General features: G+C 45.2%; 1 protein-coding gene and 1 long non-coding RNA gene across 2 annotated transcripts in view; one reads left to right on the top strand and one right to left on the bottom strand.

The window, feature by feature from the left end:
• Nucleotides 1–299: 299 nt before the first annotated feature.
• Nucleotides 300–5,148, bottom strand: LOC108792305. Its single transcript, XR_001941557.1, has 3 exons — nt 5,051–5,148; nt 2,485–2,486; nt 300–310 (listed from the first exon to the last, which is right to left on the bottom strand). It is a non-coding gene; the product is annotated as an uncharacterized LOC108792305 (long non-coding RNA).
• Nucleotides 1,498–17,391, top strand: part of ACMSD (aminocarboxymuconate semialdehyde decarboxylase) — a 34,906-nt gene continuing 19,012 nt past the window's right edge. Inside the window, exons 1-3 of the mRNA XM_018563048.1 lie at nt 1,498–1,647; nt 10,836–10,880; nt 16,817–16,913. Of these exons, the coding sequence (XP_018418550.1) occupies nt 1,591–1,647; nt 10,836–10,880; nt 16,817–16,913 (199 nt within the window). The 5' untranslated portion in view covers nt 1,498–1,590. The remainder of the gene's footprint in view (nt 1,648–10,835; nt 10,881–16,816; nt 16,914–17,391) is intronic.

The raw sequence follows: 17,391 nt of genomic DNA, 5'->3' as shown, positions 1-17,391 counted from the left end.
ATAGGGGGTTACCGGATGTGAACAAATGACCGACTGTTTAGAACTGGCTGCCCGTACACTAACATGTTTTTTCCCCCCTCCATCTTGCTACAGAGGAAAAAACTGCACGGACATGGATGTCACAATGGTGACACCCGTTCCAATCAGGACCCCTCCTGATCAGACTGTGTGAAAGGGACCTTACACTACAAATCTACATACAATATGCCCTTGTCTGTTTCTTGGTTGTATGAAAATCAGTCAGACTCACGCAACGGTCATAAGGGTCTTCCTGCACGTCCAAGCCTATATACGGCATGGACAGGTCTTTCTGCTTCCAGGGCAGGCATGTATAGATGAGTGGGAAGTTCCTTGCACCAGGGCACATTGTTCCTTAGGTCCGCCACTGGTGGGAACTGGACGCACGGAGTGGGATAAGGTAAGTGAAAGAGAGGGATAAGGTAAGTAAAACTGGTACCCTAGATAAAAACATATGTTTAAAGCCTAACTCCAGGGGAAAACCTATCTGTACAGTCGGACCACCCCTGCATTGCAAGGGTTAACTGCTTGTTTAGGTCTAGGGCACTCTTTCTCAACCATGGTACTGTCTGGCTTCATCAGGTCCACCATGAAATTTCCGCACAGCGTGATACATTTCCATAGTGCAGATGGGCTAGCCGCCATCCCCAGACAAATGCATGACTCCAATCCTTGTTAGGAGGGGAGCTCTGATGTGAATGGGGGAACCCTATGTTGTTGGGGGATGTTTTTGTTTGTTTTTTTTGTAGACCCTAGTATAAAAAGTAATAAACGTAAATGTAAAAAGCGACGTAGGGTCACCCCTTAGAATCCACAGCAGATGGATATACTAGATATAATACTATCTAGTATAAGGGTCTGATATGGATATTGAGGGGGAGGGGGGACCACACGTCCTTTTTTACATTTTAGACTGGGGTGCCTTGAGATTTTGCTTAGGGTCCCGTAACTAACATTGCTCTAGCGCTATTGCGTAAAGCAATTTTACTTACCTGATCCCCGCTTCTGCACACTCCAAGACCAGCCACCCCGTCCGACGGAGGTCCCTGATGTCATTATGTGCCCATAACCCTGCATTATACATGAGGACACCGATGGTCAGTCTCCAAGCCGTAAAGGGGGGAAAGGTGAGTGCCAGGGGAGTGGGGATCAGGTAAGTAAAAGTCCTTTACATAGCTTCCCCTAGACATTAACAAGCGTAAACCCTTACAGTGCAGGGAAGCACCGCTGCAAGAGAAGATTTTTTTTTACCTGGAGCTAGGCTTTAACCCTTGCAGTGCGGGGAGGGTATGATTGGGATACTGCAAGGGTAGTTTTAACATTTCCCCGGAGTGCAGCTTTAAAGTGATGTTTGTCCTTCATACATAAAACACTTTCTATGTTACTCAGCAATAATTTGCACTTTGAACTCAGTTCTTGCCAGTTACAGTTCTTTGCCTGCCTTGTGTTCCTATTGGTGCTCGCCATGGGGTGTGTAACAGCCCTGCTACAAAGTAACACAACATATACTATCCACACTGTACTGGACCTGGGCCATTGTGTCATATAGTAGCTGACAGATCTCCATATATAATGAAAATAGACATTCACAGCCATATACTTCCCCGAGAATGGCCGGATCTCAAACAGGTAACAATATTACTTTATACGGATACAAGCTGTATTATATAATATATAGTTAGATACGAGCTGTATTATATAAAAAGATACAAGTTGTATTATATAATATATAGTTAGATACAAGCTGTATTATATAATATATAGTTAGATACGAGCTGTATTATATACATAAATACAAGCTGTATTATATAATTTATACACATGCATACAAGCTGTATTATATATATTATACACATGCATATAAGCTGTATTATATATATTATACACATAAATACAAGCTGTATTATATATATTATACACATAAATACAAGCTGTATTATATATATTATACACATACATACAAGCTGTATTATATATATTATACACATAAATACAAGCTGTATTATATATATTATACATAGACACAAGCTGTATTATATATTATAGAGAACATTTTCAGTAATCACACATATTTTGAGTCATTCTTATGGCAATTTTCATGTAATGTTCAAATTTTTACAGGCTCGGTGTACCATATTTCCATCACTGTATTTTGTGCGCAGATTGGTGATTGGTCCGTAGCGCTGTCTTTGACATCAACCAGCCTTATTTCCCTGATCAGCAACCAATGAGATAAAATCACAGCCACACAAGGAGTGCATTGTTTTCAGGAATTTGGGGCGCAGGATTTAGGTGGTGGCCTCTCGTCTTTGTAATGGAGTTAATTTTAAACAGTTTATCGCTAATGTTGCTACCACCATTGAACATTTTGTACATGGAAATCATATCCCCCCTTAATCTCCTCACCTCTAATGTGAACATTATGATATGGAAAGTGTTCCAAATGCTTTATTGATTGAGCCGCACATCTGGCCGCCCCCATGTACGTATACTATCAAAGACAATGGGTCCAATTTGTAAAAGATTTTGCGCCACTTTTCTGGCGTTATGGCTGTTTACAAAAAGCCAAAATCAATCAAGCTGCGTCAAAATCAATTAAGCTGTATATCACATTTCTTGCTATTTCCGAGATCTGCGACAAATTAGGCCTTGTTCACACCAAGCGCGGAGCAGGTGCAGAGCAGAGCAGTTGCAGACTGGATCAAAACTGCGTCCAATGTATTCCAATGGTATTTTTGGCTCCAGTTCGCATTGCAGCGTGCAGTTCCAGAGCAGGTCCAGAGCAGGTGAAAAAACTGCAGCAAGCCCTATTTTACCTGCTCTGGATCTGTTCTGGAACGCATGCAAACGCATCAAAAACGCATGCAAATGCCTGGAACGCACTGAAAGCCCATGTTAAACTAAAAAAAAAACCCTGAGTGGATCTGCTCTGCATTTGGTGTGAACAAGGCCTTAGGGTAGTGCTTATGTGGCACTATGGTTACAACAAATGTATTAACAACTATTTGTAGTCAGAGCCCCACTGATACGTACCCGAGAATCGAGATGATGAACCTGCCTACAATGACCTGGGGAGTGCCGTGGTCACTATGGTCAGTATGCAAAATAAGGGGGCATACTCAGAGTAAAAGTAACTGAAAAAAAGGGGTGAGGCGGGTGGGATGACACCCACGAGCCGACGGGTGAGTGGGGGAGACGGAGCAGCTTAAATGTGTGGGGCTCCTCCCACAAATATGGCTAATTAATTAGCCTACCACTTATTTATTATAGTATCAGTATTATTATTATTTATCATTTGTATTTATTTATGATTTATTTGTAAATGTGCTGTAGCACTTAACTGTAAGGCCTCATTCACACTGATAAGAGCCGGCTCGGATGTGCAGTTCGGGTGAGCGTACAGCGGCGTACTCCCATGGAGAAGAACAGGATGCTGCGTACAAATCACACACAGCACCTGTCCTTCCCGGGAGCGACCCGATACGGCCATGCATGCTGCACGGATCTGTACAGGCCGACACTTATCAGTGTGAATGAGGCCTAAGTGTATCTGCATGTACAATTGTCTCTTAATCCCCCTCCAAAATACCTGTTGATGCTGCCATTAAAGTTCACCTAATGCAGCTTCCTGTGATGGGGTGGCAACAGCGCTGCACTGCTCCTGTGCAGGGGGATGAAGGGGGATCATTTGGCCCCCGAAATGCACATGGCTGTTTTCTGTTACCTCTGTGATAACCTTGAATTAATAAAATACAGTTCTGTATGTTCCTGATATATATATATATATATATATGTGTGTGTGTGTGTGTGTTTCGCAATCTTTCTGGTTTGACTACCTGTAAAATTCTGTCTGAGACAATTTTGCAAAAGTTTCATATCCACCATTGGCCCCATTCACACTTCACGTAGCGCGCGTTCGTGTGCATTCGCGTTTTCCCCACGTTTGCTGTGTGTGAGCCCGTTCAAGCAATAGGCAGAACATGAGCAACAGATGCGGGAAAGTAGCTCACGCAGCATTTCTATCTGTGAGCGTGCCGCTTTCTTCCCCCGTGTGCTTGTGCACATTTTACACGCATCCACGCACAGGAGAAACGCGCTCTTTCCTGGACTCGTTTTAGGGTGCCATTAAAAGTAATGGTACTGCAAACGTGTTGCATATTTTTAACGCGTTACCCGTTTTTAAAGCGTTGGGTGAATGGGCACCAATGTGTGAACAGGAACTGGCTGACATTAACATGACTCTGTCGCAGGTTGCGCCAATTGTTGCACGGGCGGGAGTTGGATGTGAACTGGAATTTTTTCAGCTCTACGGTTTTTCTTTTTCGACATAATAGTCTGCGAGTTTGACCCGAAGATTGCGAGCGGCTTCTGGCCGGGATTCGAATGCGCGTTCTATTTACACACATTGCTCCCGTCTGACCTGAGATGACAGAAGGGACTTTCACTGCTGCCGCCTCTTATCAGACCACTTTCTGTGCTGACTCAATAAAACTCTGCTGACTTATCGCATTAACAGGAAATGGACGTCTCTCCCCGCACAACGCATGGCAGGTGCACACACAATACACTGCTTGTAGGTACAGTCATAGGTGTAATTCCAATCACTGAAATCTCACGTAAGATGCAACATGTTTATATCATTCCAAAAATTGCTGTTTAACCTGAACTCTGGGAACAAAAATATATTCTTTAATAGCCTGAAAGGATATAAATCCACTTTGTGTGCACCGAGTGCCTTTGCAAACCCGGATATTACCTTGTAATAGTAACAGTGACATCATCACTGTGCTGCGTGAGATTTGTACGCTGCGCAGCAGCCTGTTCTTCTCTATGGCAGTACACGGCCGTATGCTCACCCGGACTGCACATCCATGCGGGTGTCCGTACTCGTACGCAGACAGGCTGCTGCGTACAAATCACACGCAACACCTGTCCTCCCCAAGAGCGGCCCGATAGCCGCTGCAGAGAGCAGAGCTGTGGGAGGGACCCAGCAGGCTCCACCCACTACAGGCTGCCTGCCAGGTTCACCCACTACAGAAGGGGGCAAAGACAGGACAAGTCACCCTGCACATGGAGAGAGAGCAGCAGTGACCGGTCTTTATTACAGAAGGGGGCAGAGACAAGACCAGTCACCCTGCAAAAGGAGAGAGAGCAGAAGTGACCGGTCTTTATTACAGAAGGGGGCAGAGACAAGACCAGTCACCCTGCACAAGGAGAGAGAGCAGAAGTGACCGGTCTTTATTGCAGGAGGGGCGGAGACAAGACCAGTCACCCTGCAAAAGGAGAGAGAGCAGAAGTGACCGGTCTTTATTACAGGAGGGGCGGAGACAAGACCAGTCAGCCTGTACAAAGTGCAATGCCAACAATCAGGGCCAATCCTATGATAAGGCAGTCTGAGGCTGTTGCCTCAGGTGGAACCTCTTTTGGATCATATGGGGGGCGGGGGGCAGGTAGAGCGGCATGAACGCTTGTTGATTGTTCATGCACCAAGGCTAGAGATGCCCTTACCAACGATCATTACACACAGACCATTATTGTCACTACCAGGAAGCCGGTCCAGAGCAATGATGTGCAGCGGTCGATGGAGCCAGTGCATGGAGACAGGAAATGGCTGAAAGATGCTGGAGGAAATCCACAACGCTGAGATGTAATAATGGGTGGAAAATAAAGGCGAACGTGGTGTTTTATGGGGAAAAAATTACAACTGTTTATAATACACAGTGCTTTACCAAACTAAGTGTCATCTGATTAGGGTTTATATCTACCTGATAACACTGGCTTTGCTAAGATATAGGGCAGGGGCAGGCAACCTTGGCACTCCAGCTGTTGTGGAACTACAAGTCCCACAAGGCATTGCAAGACTGACACTTACAGGCATGACTGCCAGAGGCATGATGGGATATGTAATTTCAGCACAGCTGGAGTACCGAGGTTGCCTACCCCGGATCTGGAGAGTAACTATAGCTATAGCAAACCATGCTACTGCTATGGGGCCCAGCAGCACTGGGGGCCCAATACTGTCCACCTGCATAATAATTTATACATGTTGTAATATCCTTGGGCATTTGGATGAACTGAATGTATCCATTATAAGTAGGGTTGCCACATGTCCAGGATTCACCCGGACAGTCCGGGTTTTGAATGCTGTGTCCAGGTTTCATGGCCGCAGAAACCCGGACACAAGATGTCAGGCAGACAGGGGCAACCAAAATTAAGATAGGGGCTACTTGCCCCCTGACTGAAAATAGTATCAACTGTGATATTTACATATGAATAACCCACGACTCATTCTTCCAAACAAATGTCCGCGCGCCGCTAGAGTGTTCGGATATCGCTGGAAGAAAAGGTGGCAACCCTAGTTATAAGGCTTCTATGAAGACAAAAAGGATTTCATTTTGCAAGAAGGATTGCCTTGAGGATGGGCCCCTATTGGCCCCTTGCTCTCTACCCTACTCCTACCCTGCTATGGGGCCCCATTATGCATAGTGACACCTCTGCCTAAGACAGAAGTTCCAGATTTCCTGCAAATTCCTGTAAATACATTTTCAACCGTATTTAGTGGGGACTGCTTTGCCAGTATTTATTGGATCATCCTGCCCTATTAATTGATCAATAGGCTGAGCAGGTCACAGACCTCCACCAGGGCGATCTTACAACTCCCAGCCCATCTCAGCCACTAAAATATTAATGAAGAGAGAAAGGTGACCTTCATTCGCTGCGCCATGTACTGTGCACCGAAGGACGGGCACACTTCCCCTGATAGCAATAAATAACTAATTCCCAGCTGAGAGCTCATCTGTCACAGAGTGCGGGGAAGGCAGGATCAATCTGTGCACATATCACTTTTATCATGGATGCTGCTGAGTAATCAGTGGTGGAAAATGAAAAAACTTTTTCTTTCTTTCTATTTTATTATTATTAAATTGGTTACTCTATAGCAGACATTTAAATGCAGATGGGAGCTGCGGGCGAGTCTTTGTGCCAGGACACTGCAAACAATAATAATAGTGCATGCACTACGCTTTTTCACAGCAACGCACAGTATTGTGGTAGCGTACTTTTCACTGCATTAGAATGGCAACGCAACGCAAATAGCGCATGGTAACACACAGGGCCGGTATTACTCTCTCTGCTGCCCCAAGGCCAGGTTCCTCTATGCGCCCCCTCCCCCCAATGGAGAATGGCAACCAAATGGCGGGGGCAGCAGGGTTAGTTTTAATAATTTTTTTACTTTTTAACATTTTTATTTATCGTATCATCTTTTACTTTTTATAATTTTTTCATCCTATTATTTTTTTTACTTTTTATAACATTTTTATCTTATTATTTTTTACTTTTTTTATCACCTTTTTACTTTTTATTTTAATTATCATTTTTTACTTATTTTGTTTTCTTAATTTTTATTTATTTTATTATTTTTTATCAATTTTTTTTATTTTTATTTACTTTATTGCTATCACATTGGAGCTCACAAGCCCCTGTGTGGTAGCATTTGGAGGTGACAGGTTCTCTTTATTGTCACCTCCATTAAGGTGCCCATACACTGTACGATTCTCGTACGAGACTCGCGGGAAATCCCGCGATCGTACGAGAATCGTGCAGTGTATGGAAGGCGTGCGACCGTTTCTGCTGTACAGTCGCACGTCTTCCGTCGAACCAGCAGGCTAGAAAACCCGCCGGGAATCGTAAGATTCTCGGCGAGTTAGTGGCCTGCTGGTTCGACAACTGCCGAACGGGCCGGTGTGCGCACGCGCACACAGCCCGTTTGCAGTCATCGTAAGCCCGCCCCTCATTACAGTCATCGGAAGCCCGCCCCTCAGGGGGGCGGGCTTGCGATGATCGCAAGTACGATCTGCCTGTCCAAGATGGGCAGATCGTACGTTTTTTAAAGTACTTTACAACCCTCGCAAGACAAAAGTCTTGCGAGGGCTGTAAAGTGTATGGGCACCTTTAGGCTGCGAGTGCAGCTCTCCCCGCTCACTGTTTACACAGAGCAGAGATGTTCTCCGCTCTGTTCCTATTTTGTTGAGGACGGACGTGCAGGCTGGGCTGTCCATTTAGCTCTGCTTGCCCAAAGCTACTCACCCGGCTCCTGGGGCATGAAGTTATAGGAATCCCTGCCACCACTCTGCTCCCTGCCACCATGATTGCGATTAACATTGCACTTAGGTATGACCGGGTCCGGGGGGAGGAATAAAAATCAGCCAAGGATAATTGCAAACATTTTGGCAAAATTGTCAGGTTAAAAGCTGAATTCTGGGCGACTGAATGGGCACCACAAGCGCACCGTGCAGCACCAGTTGTACTGAAGCTATACTTATAATGGACATACATTGGCTCATCTGACCGAAGGCATTAATTGAAGAACTACTGGAACTTTAAGAAGCTTATCCTTGCAGTGTGGCCCCCTCCAACACTGCAAAGGTTAAGTGCTCGCTTTGTCTAGGGGGCTCAAATAAATAATGTTATATTCAACCGATCCTCGACCCCACCTAGCTGCTAGACCGATCCCCAAAGCCTCTTCTACCCCAGGCTCCAGCGGTCTAAAGACCGATGACATCATAACATCAAGTGCAGGTCCATTGACTTGCATTAGACGTGAGGATGCTGAGGGACATTCCACAGCCAGCCGGGTGTCAACTGCCGCGGGAATAACTCTGGGACTTAAGAGTGTGCCCCATTGCAAAAGTAACCCCATTGCAAAAGTAAGTGTTACATTCCCGGAGTTCTTCTTTAGAGTCAAAAGGTTTTGGTTTCTTAGCCCCCCTATGTGATAGCAATAAAGTTAAGTTAAAAAAAAATAGGAAAAAAAATGAAAATTTCCCCCCAAAAAATTAAAAGTTACACATAAAAAAGAATTAAAAAAAAAATATTTTTAAAAAAGTCCCCACCCATTCATAAACACATGCAAACATGAGTCAGGTGCGCATGCCTGCGAAAACGACGATTGCGCCCATTATGCCGCACATGTTGCATATCGCCGCGAACGTTGCAGTGAGAGCAATAATTCTAGGGCCATCAATCACTAATAACACTAAACTGATGAGCTGTAAAAGCTTTTAAAGCGTCGCCTATGGTCAATTTTGAGTATGGTAGTTTTTTGCGATTTCGCGGGTGCACGCAATTTTTACGCATGACATGTTTGGTGCCTATTTACCCGACGTGATCCCGTCTTTTATATTTTACTAAAATAATTGGGTAATAATAATTGTTACCTTACATAATGTTAAAAAAACTTTTTTTTTCCCAAAATTTTCAGTAATTTTCCCGAAATATAATAAAAAATAAAAACCCGTAGTGGTATTTAAATACCACCAAAAGAAAGCTCTATCTGTCACCAGAAAATGGTATAAAATTAATTTCAGTACAGCGTTGTGTGACGGAATAAACGTCAGTCAAAGTATCGCAGCGCTGAATACTGAAAAATGGCCTGGCCAGGAAGGGGGTCTAAACACCTGGTCAGCAAGTGGTTAAAGGAGAACTATGAGGTGAGTGCTTTCCACTCACCTCAGTTCTAGCCGACCTGTGACAATGAGACTGTCACAGGTCGGCTCAGTAGATCGGGAGGTGAGCGAACACATACCGGCGTTCCCTCACCTCTCGATCCTGTCACGGCTCTCTGCCGTGACAGGGGAGGGGCTGGATTCCCCCCTCCCCACTCAGATCCGCCAGCGCTGACTGGCGGAACGGAAGGGGGAGGGGCGGGTACAGCTGGCTCTGTCTCTAGATAGGCAGAGCCAGCTGTCACTCACGCAGCTGGCCGGATCCAGACATAATTGTCGGGATCCACTTCAGCTGCGGCGTCTCAGTATACCGCGAGCTGTAGCTCGCGGTATACTGCGGTGTCTCAGCTTAGAGTGTCTCAGCTCAGCTTAGGGTGACGGGAGGACGCTAGTTTGTGTCCTCCCGTTACCCTAAGGAGAACTATGGGGAAAAGCTATAACCCAATAGTTCTGCTTTAAGCTATTGCAAATGCTGATGGAAGCACGTGCCATGGAGGCTGCTCGTGATATATATATGCAGAATTAGCTAATCCCCTGAGCACTGGTCCTGATATCCTGTTTTAGGGTGACTCCTTTCCCTCGCAGGGTCCTATGTAGCCACCCTTGTGTGTGCTAGTAACCTGTGCAGCAAAACAAATGGCAAACGCACTCAGTGGCACACTGGGAGTCTCAGCTGTCGTTGTGATGTGCGGGGTCCCTTGTGTGTGCCTGTGCCTTTAAGGAGGTTGGGCTGCCTCCTGGCGAGCCTGCACCCGATTTTATCTTTTGCTGCATGTGCTCCAAGATGGAGACTCTCATAGGTTAGAGTTAGGACCGCACTACACAAAGGGGCCTTGGCGAGGCGGTGCGGCTTTCACATATTCTGCAGAAGACGTGTATCTAAACCTCTGTTTTTAACCTTAGCGGTTAGACAGGTTTTTTTTGCATGCTGGCTGGTGAGTGTGCTGGGAAACTTTTTGCGGTTGTACTAGTATGCTGCGTGTCTCAGGCATAGCAGGGCAAGCCAATCCTCTGCTCCCCACTCCTCCCTTCTCTAAGCTAGTAGATGGATGGACGGTTGCTGGGGACTACTCTGTCCCTTGTGATCTTGTACTGGACAGGAAGTTCAGGGAAGCTGAGCTGAGAGAGTTGGAGCTGTTTGGAAACATGATGACTGTAAGTGTTAGAGCAACAATGTAAAGAAATACTTTTTGGTGGGCGATGTATATTGGATCTGGATTCATTATTGGAAATGGGAGTTTAATATTACTTTAATACAACCAAATATTTGATATAATTGTACAGAAACGTTTCCTTCTTTCTTTGTCTCTTCAGAAATACGGTTATGGTGGATGGATCCAGATGCAACAGACCAGCAAGGTTAGATCTATGTATTGAACTTGTGTTTGTCTGTTTGATTTGTCTGCTAAATAGAGCAGAGTAAACCTTTCCGGGAGAAAATGTTCCTCTCTCAGGTGGCCGGGAGCCGCTATCTAATAGCGGGAGACTCCCGGAGCGTCCGGGAGAGTTGGGATGTCTGTATACGCGAACACATTTTACTTGGCCGGCCCTTCCATGGCTCCTCCTGAAATGACAAAATGTCAACAATGAGTTTATGAATGTCATTGTATAGCTGCGCAGCTTGGTCAAGACTGTGATTGGATAGTGAAGGAACAGCAGCTCTATTGTCCCAAAAGATGCCAAGCAAGCGTGTTTTTTTCCCTCAAATGCGTGCATGTAAAGCATGTCAGCAAATAGGAGACATATACTTCTTTTCTGTGTTTGGCATGCGTCCAGGGACCCAATGGGGATTAACGGAGACATTAGCCAAACGTGGGAAACAAATTCCTGCAAATGTGCGAGAACGTGCATTCCCACAATGCGTGTCTCCATTACGACCTGGTGTGATCAGGGCCTTGAGGCTGAATGAGGCCTTCGTGTAGGCAAGAATTGTTTCACTTTAGGGGATTTGCATTTCTTTGAAGCACATTTATTTAAAAAAAAAAAAAGACTCGCAAGCTAACTTCGCAATAACAACTCAGACCGTTTACTCGCCGACAGCGCAATAAAATTCCTTTCAATATCAAATCCTCTTCTTTCACGGAAGCTCGGCCTGCCGTCACTTTAGAAGTCCCTGGAAGTGTTGTCATTAAACCGAGGTGAGAACAGGGAAAGCGTTGACGGCGCGAGGAGCTATTTTCATATTTCAGGCGGGCCGTTTGATAAGCACGTTCTGGCGGCGCTGACATTTAAGGGCCGTAACATGAGAGAAGAGGCAGAGTTAATCAAGCCCTGGAACAGAGATATCGAAGGCAAGTGGTTGCCACGGCAACCACGGTGGGCCTTTCTGTTATGTGTGAGGAAATATCCTCGCGAGGACACTTGTGCTAGTCGCGCATCAATATGCAGCCCCTTCAGTCTTGTTTGGAGACTAATGAACTGTCTTTACGGCACTCACCAACACGGACAGTTTATTCCCTTAATTAGGGCAGCTGCTTTTTTTTCCCATTTTGCTCGAACCGTGACAAACGCACTTGGCGTCTTCCTGCGGCGAATTTTAGAAATGGAATATTTCATTTCTCAGCTATAACAATCTGGGTATGGGTGAGGGAATCAATTAATCACCATTCGTAGTTTGCTCTGAGACGTTCGCTCTGAGTTCACAGAATATGAGCCTTTTGCTTTTCTGGCACACCTGACCAATTACCAGTACAGAGGGCCCCCACAAATGGCAAAGGTCATGTGACCTGGCTACCGGCGTCACCAGGATGGGTGTCACCTGGTGTGGCGGCAGGGTGCCACCCGTGCACACATCATTACATATGCATGTGACGTCATTAAGCTGGCACTTAATGATGTCACGTGCACTTTACTTGCCGGTGGCCTTCTTGGTGATGGACGCCAGCAAAGAGAGGAGGAGACTTTTACCCGGTTAGATAAGGTATGCCGCCGGGTCCCCTCCTCTCTCGTGCAGCAGTCGGACTTTTGGTCCATGACCGAGTGCCCGACATTTCAAAGGGGGTGACACCAAAAAAATGACAGTGAGTCATTTTGGTGTTACACCCTCTGATGCTGTCACCTGGTGTGGGTTGCATCCCCCTTGTGACGCCACTGCAGAGCATAGGACAAGGGTGGGCAACTCTGGCCCTCCAGCCGTGCTTTAACTACAAATCCCAAAATGCCCATGCATCTGGGAGTCATGCCTGTAACTGTCAGTCTTGCAATGACTCATGGGATTTGTAGTTCCACAACAGCTAAAGGGCCAGAGTTGCCCACCCCTGAGATAGGGACTCACGTCCCATAACCTGCTCTGCCGCTAAATGTGGAATCTCCTTCAGATTCATTTTAGGATTGGGTAGTCAAACTTCAGCCCTCCAGCTGTTGTAGAGCTATAAGGCATTGCATGCCTTACAGTTCTACAACAGTCCCATAAGGCACTGCAAGACTGAAAGGCACAGGCATGACTCCCACAAGCAGGATGCAAGACTGAATTTGTAGTTTCAGTGTATCTGGAGGGCTGTAGTTTGGCTAACCCTGATATAGGAGGTTAGGTGGCAATTTAGAGCAGGGGTAGCCACACATTCTCATAGGGGGTGAACAGCAGTGAGGGAATAGCCGAATTCCGCATTCGGCTCGTCTACTGAGCAGAATAGCAAATCAATGAAAAGAGTTTTAAAAAAAAGATGAGAGAATATTTTTGAAAATTTAAATAAATATTACATTTAAAAAAATAAAGATTTTTGAAAAAATAAAAAATAAATAAGTACAAAAAAATTATTGGGCGGAGCTAGCAATGACAACTAGCTCCGCCCAACTGTTTCCTATTGGCCGGCAGCTGCTAGAGTCCTCTAGCAGGTGCCGGCCAATGAATAACAGCTCAGCGGAGCCGGCCGTTACGTCACACCGCCCAGTTGTTATTGTTTAATGACAGATCAGCATCCCCAGGTCATTTGGGGACGCTGATCTGACACTTCAACTGGGCGGAGCCAGCCATGAGATCACGACTGGCTCCGCCCAGTTGTCATTTGCAGGGCGAAAGGCCGGCCCTCGGCAGGCTGTTCGTCCCGCTTCTGGTGTCACTTCGGCTCAGTCGAGCCGAAGCATATGCCTTCGGCTCGGCTGAGCCACTCTGCCACCTTCGGCTGCTGTACGGGCTATAGTGAATACCCCGTACAGCAGCCCTTCTGTCCGACTGAACAGAAGGGCTCCGGCGGCCAAAGACAGCCCCAGGATCAGCCGAAGCTACAGCTGGATTCTTTGGCTCCTACGTGAATAACCTCTTTGTGTTTCTAAATTGGCCGGATGGAAGAGATTTCTCTCCACTTCCAGATGTATCATGGATTTTCCCTTCATCTTTTTTCATTGAATATTGCAGTAAATCTAGGTCAGAGAGCTCTATATATAGACCCGGCGCTTCACTTTGATTGCGCCCTGTTAAAATGCCGAGCTTTTTTCGGCTTCGTGGCCGGGTCTGCGGCCTCTTGACCTCAGCTGAATGCCTGGCGCATTCTACCATCTAAACTGAATACACTGCAGTCTCTCTGCCTGATTAAACTTTCATCTCAGACACAGAGCCATCAATCAAGGTTATAATAGCAGCAGCAGTATATACCTGAAACTGGGAGAAAGAAAATACTGGGGATTATTTAAAGGGTAACTCCAACCATACACATATAGGAAGACTTTTACTTTCAAAAACAAAGCAGAACATAAGGGGGGGTGACAACACTTTTGCCATCCTGCAAAGCTGCAGATTTTGTGTCACTGCCTCGACTGTACCACCTTACTGTGATAGAGGGGAAAGAAAAATTGAAGGACATCTGTATTGAAAGAAGTATCTGCACTGTCATTGCTGACCTTCTAAAAAATGCTAGCTGTCTGGCTGCCCTGATAGTCCTGTAGCTTTAATGCTTTCTAAAACACAAACAGTATGTAGTTAAGGGATGTGCGGTGAGGTCCGTGGCAGGTGAGGCACCCCCTCACCCCCAGGCCTCGTCACCGATGTGTGGAGGCGGAAGGGAGGAGACAGGAAAAAGCCTCCCTTTCCCTCACTAGCTCATCACTGATGAGGCATCTAAATGGATGCCGTCAGTGTTTTTTTGTTTCTTTTTAATTGAACGGTTTAGACCAATGGTACTTTGCCATTGGTCCAAAGCATCCACAGCGCTCAAGCCTTTGACTCCAAGTCAGAGGCTGTTGTAGCTCTAGCCTTTCTGTGTTAGGTTACACACAGCAGCGGGGAAGCTCTATAACCTAACATAGCTGCCAAAAGCCAGATGAAGTGGCGCCTTTGATGAGTAGGCTGTGCTCTGTCCATAACAGGTTACACAGCGGGGAGGCTTTCCCCGCTGTGTAACCTGTTAGAAGCCGGTCTGAATGGAGAATAAAAACTTCACCCTTGTGCAGGAACTTCCTGTTATGGGGTGACAACCGTCCCCAAATTTTGCTCCTGCTGGCACACATTGCACAGGCATGGTCCACAGTTGTCACTTTAAGGAATCTGGTCCAGAGCAAATGTTGAAGCTGGTGCCTATAGACATTAAGTGGCAGTCAGTGGCTAGAGGAGATCAGCAGCACTGGCATGTAATAATGCAGGGTTAAGTAACCTTGGCACTCCAGCTGGGGTGGTACTACAAATACCATCTTGCTTCTGCTGGTGGGAGTCATGCCTGTGGCTGTCAGAGCCTTGCAGTGCATCACGGGACTTGTAGTTCCACATCAGCTGCAGTGCCGTGACAGCATAGCCCATTTAGCCCACCACGAGAGCCCGCACAACCCACCAGGCCACGTGGAGACATCAGTGCGTCAACACAGAACAACACAGAGTATGTAGCTTCATATTATTTTGTATTGCTGTATAATGTATTGCTGGTATTTGTAGTCCTCTCTAGCTGGTCTCATAAATCCCTCCCTCCCCTGGCTGCCTCTCCTCTATATTAAAAAAAAAAAAAATTGCCGCGTGCGGCGCTAGAGTGTTCGGGTTTCACTTGAAGAAAAGGTGGCAACCCTAGCTGAGGTTGCCTACCCATGTAATAATGAATGAAAAAAGGGTAAAAAACTGTATTTTTCTAATATTAATATAATTATCATTTTATAATTTATCATTTTGGAAGCTAAATGGTACTGCAGAGGAAAGAGGAAAAGATGGATTTTAGTCCTAAAGAGGAAAGAGGACCTGTCACTCCAAAATGTTATATAATAATTGCTCTAGAAAGAGAATATAATACAGGTGAAACTCGAATAATTAGAATATCGTGCAAAGTTCATTTATTTCACTAATGCAACTTAAAAGGTGAAACTAATATATGAGATAGACTCATTACATGCAAAGCAAGATAATTCAAGCCGTGATTTGTCATAATTGTGATGATTATGGCTTACATCTCATGAAAACCCCAAGAACCCCAAATCCACAACCTCAAAAAAGTAGATTATTACATGCAATCAATAAAACAAGGATTGTACATAGAACAATATCGGACCTCGGAAAAGTACAAGCATGCATACAGTATGTACTCAGTACTTGGTTTGGGCCCCTTTTGCAGCACTTACTGCAATTACTTTTGCATGATATTCTAATTATTCGAGTTTCACCTGTATATAATATGAATATATAACTGTTGGTGCTAAAAAATAAACTTGCGTTATAACAATTATAATAATAATAATAATCGTGCTATTGAATTTCCTCTCCAAAGCTATTCAAACTCCTTTTCCTAAAGATAGGTCATACTTTCCTTTTTTTTTCCGGGAAATTTGTAAACATGGGGAGCACAGAGAAAGCTTTCTTCCTATACTTTCCTTGGGTGGGTGTTCCTACTCTACAACCCATCAGGGCTCAGAAAACACCTCAGCTCTCACAACTTGTGAAAAGCAGAAGCTGCAATAAGTGTATGTAATCTGATTTCCTGCTGCTGGTCGTGTGCTTTGAATGCGCCCCCATCAAATATTTATATATGGACTTCTGTTCATGGATCACAGCCTCAGGAAAACTCTGCTGTCAATCAACATTCCCAAAGGAAAGGCCACGGAATGGTACCCATGACAGCCATGTATTAGAAGACTGCACTTCACATGTTAATTATCAGAGAGCAATAAATGTGTCTTTGGTCTATTTCTTCATGATTTGTTGCCAAGCACTCTAGTCCCTGCAATTTACTTTGACAAACCAAAAACAGGGCAAGCAGTTAGAATTTATTTTGCACTAACCTAACTTCAATACACAGGAAGGTGTTTAGAGGTTTGGATTGCTAAATCATCATCATTGATCTTTCCATAGGTTAGTCACCATTTTCATTTTTTCTCCTTTTTTTTAGGATGAGGCGAGAATGATGAAGGATGGAAATGTTTTCCGGGTGGTTCAATCCAACTGCTGGAATCCTGAAGTTAGATTAAAAGAGATGGATGAGTCAGGTAACGTAGAAATATTCGTCAGTACCTTCTGCAACTGGCCAACAACATGTTAGACTCAATAATATAAACAAATTGATACTAAGCACAGCTTCTTGACCTGATGAAAGAGATTTCTCTTCTCATGAAAAACTTCTTCATCCTAGCAATAATTTTGTTTACTCTGCCTGTGGTGCATCGTACCCACTCAGACCCTGTTGAGTGGCCGAAGAGTGGCACCAAGTGCCAGGATAATGCAACTATGTTGCACATTTATAGAAGTTGCAACAACACTGGCCACCCAACAGAGCTGTAACTTCAGATCAACGGGCCCCATAGCAAAAATGTAATGGGGCCCCCTGATGACCTCTCTTTCAGCTGTGAGTAACAATGCCAAAGACTTCTCTTGTGCATCTGAAGGTATCTCTACACTGTAGACTTTGCAAGGCATTAGAGTTGTTGTCATCTACAACCACTTCAACCCTTAATGATACAGCACTGT

The sequence above is a fragment of the Nanorana parkeri genome, unplaced genomic scaffold, assembly GCF_000935625.1.
Source record: "Nanorana parkeri isolate BGI_ZX_2015 unplaced genomic scaffold, ASM93562v1 scaffold626, whole genome shotgun sequence".
NCBI lineage: Eukaryota > Metazoa > Chordata > Amphibia > Anura > Dicroglossidae > Nanorana > Nanorana parkeri.
The sequence above is the reverse complement of the archived record's forward strand: the minus strand, read 5'-3'. Positions and strand labels throughout refer to the sequence as shown.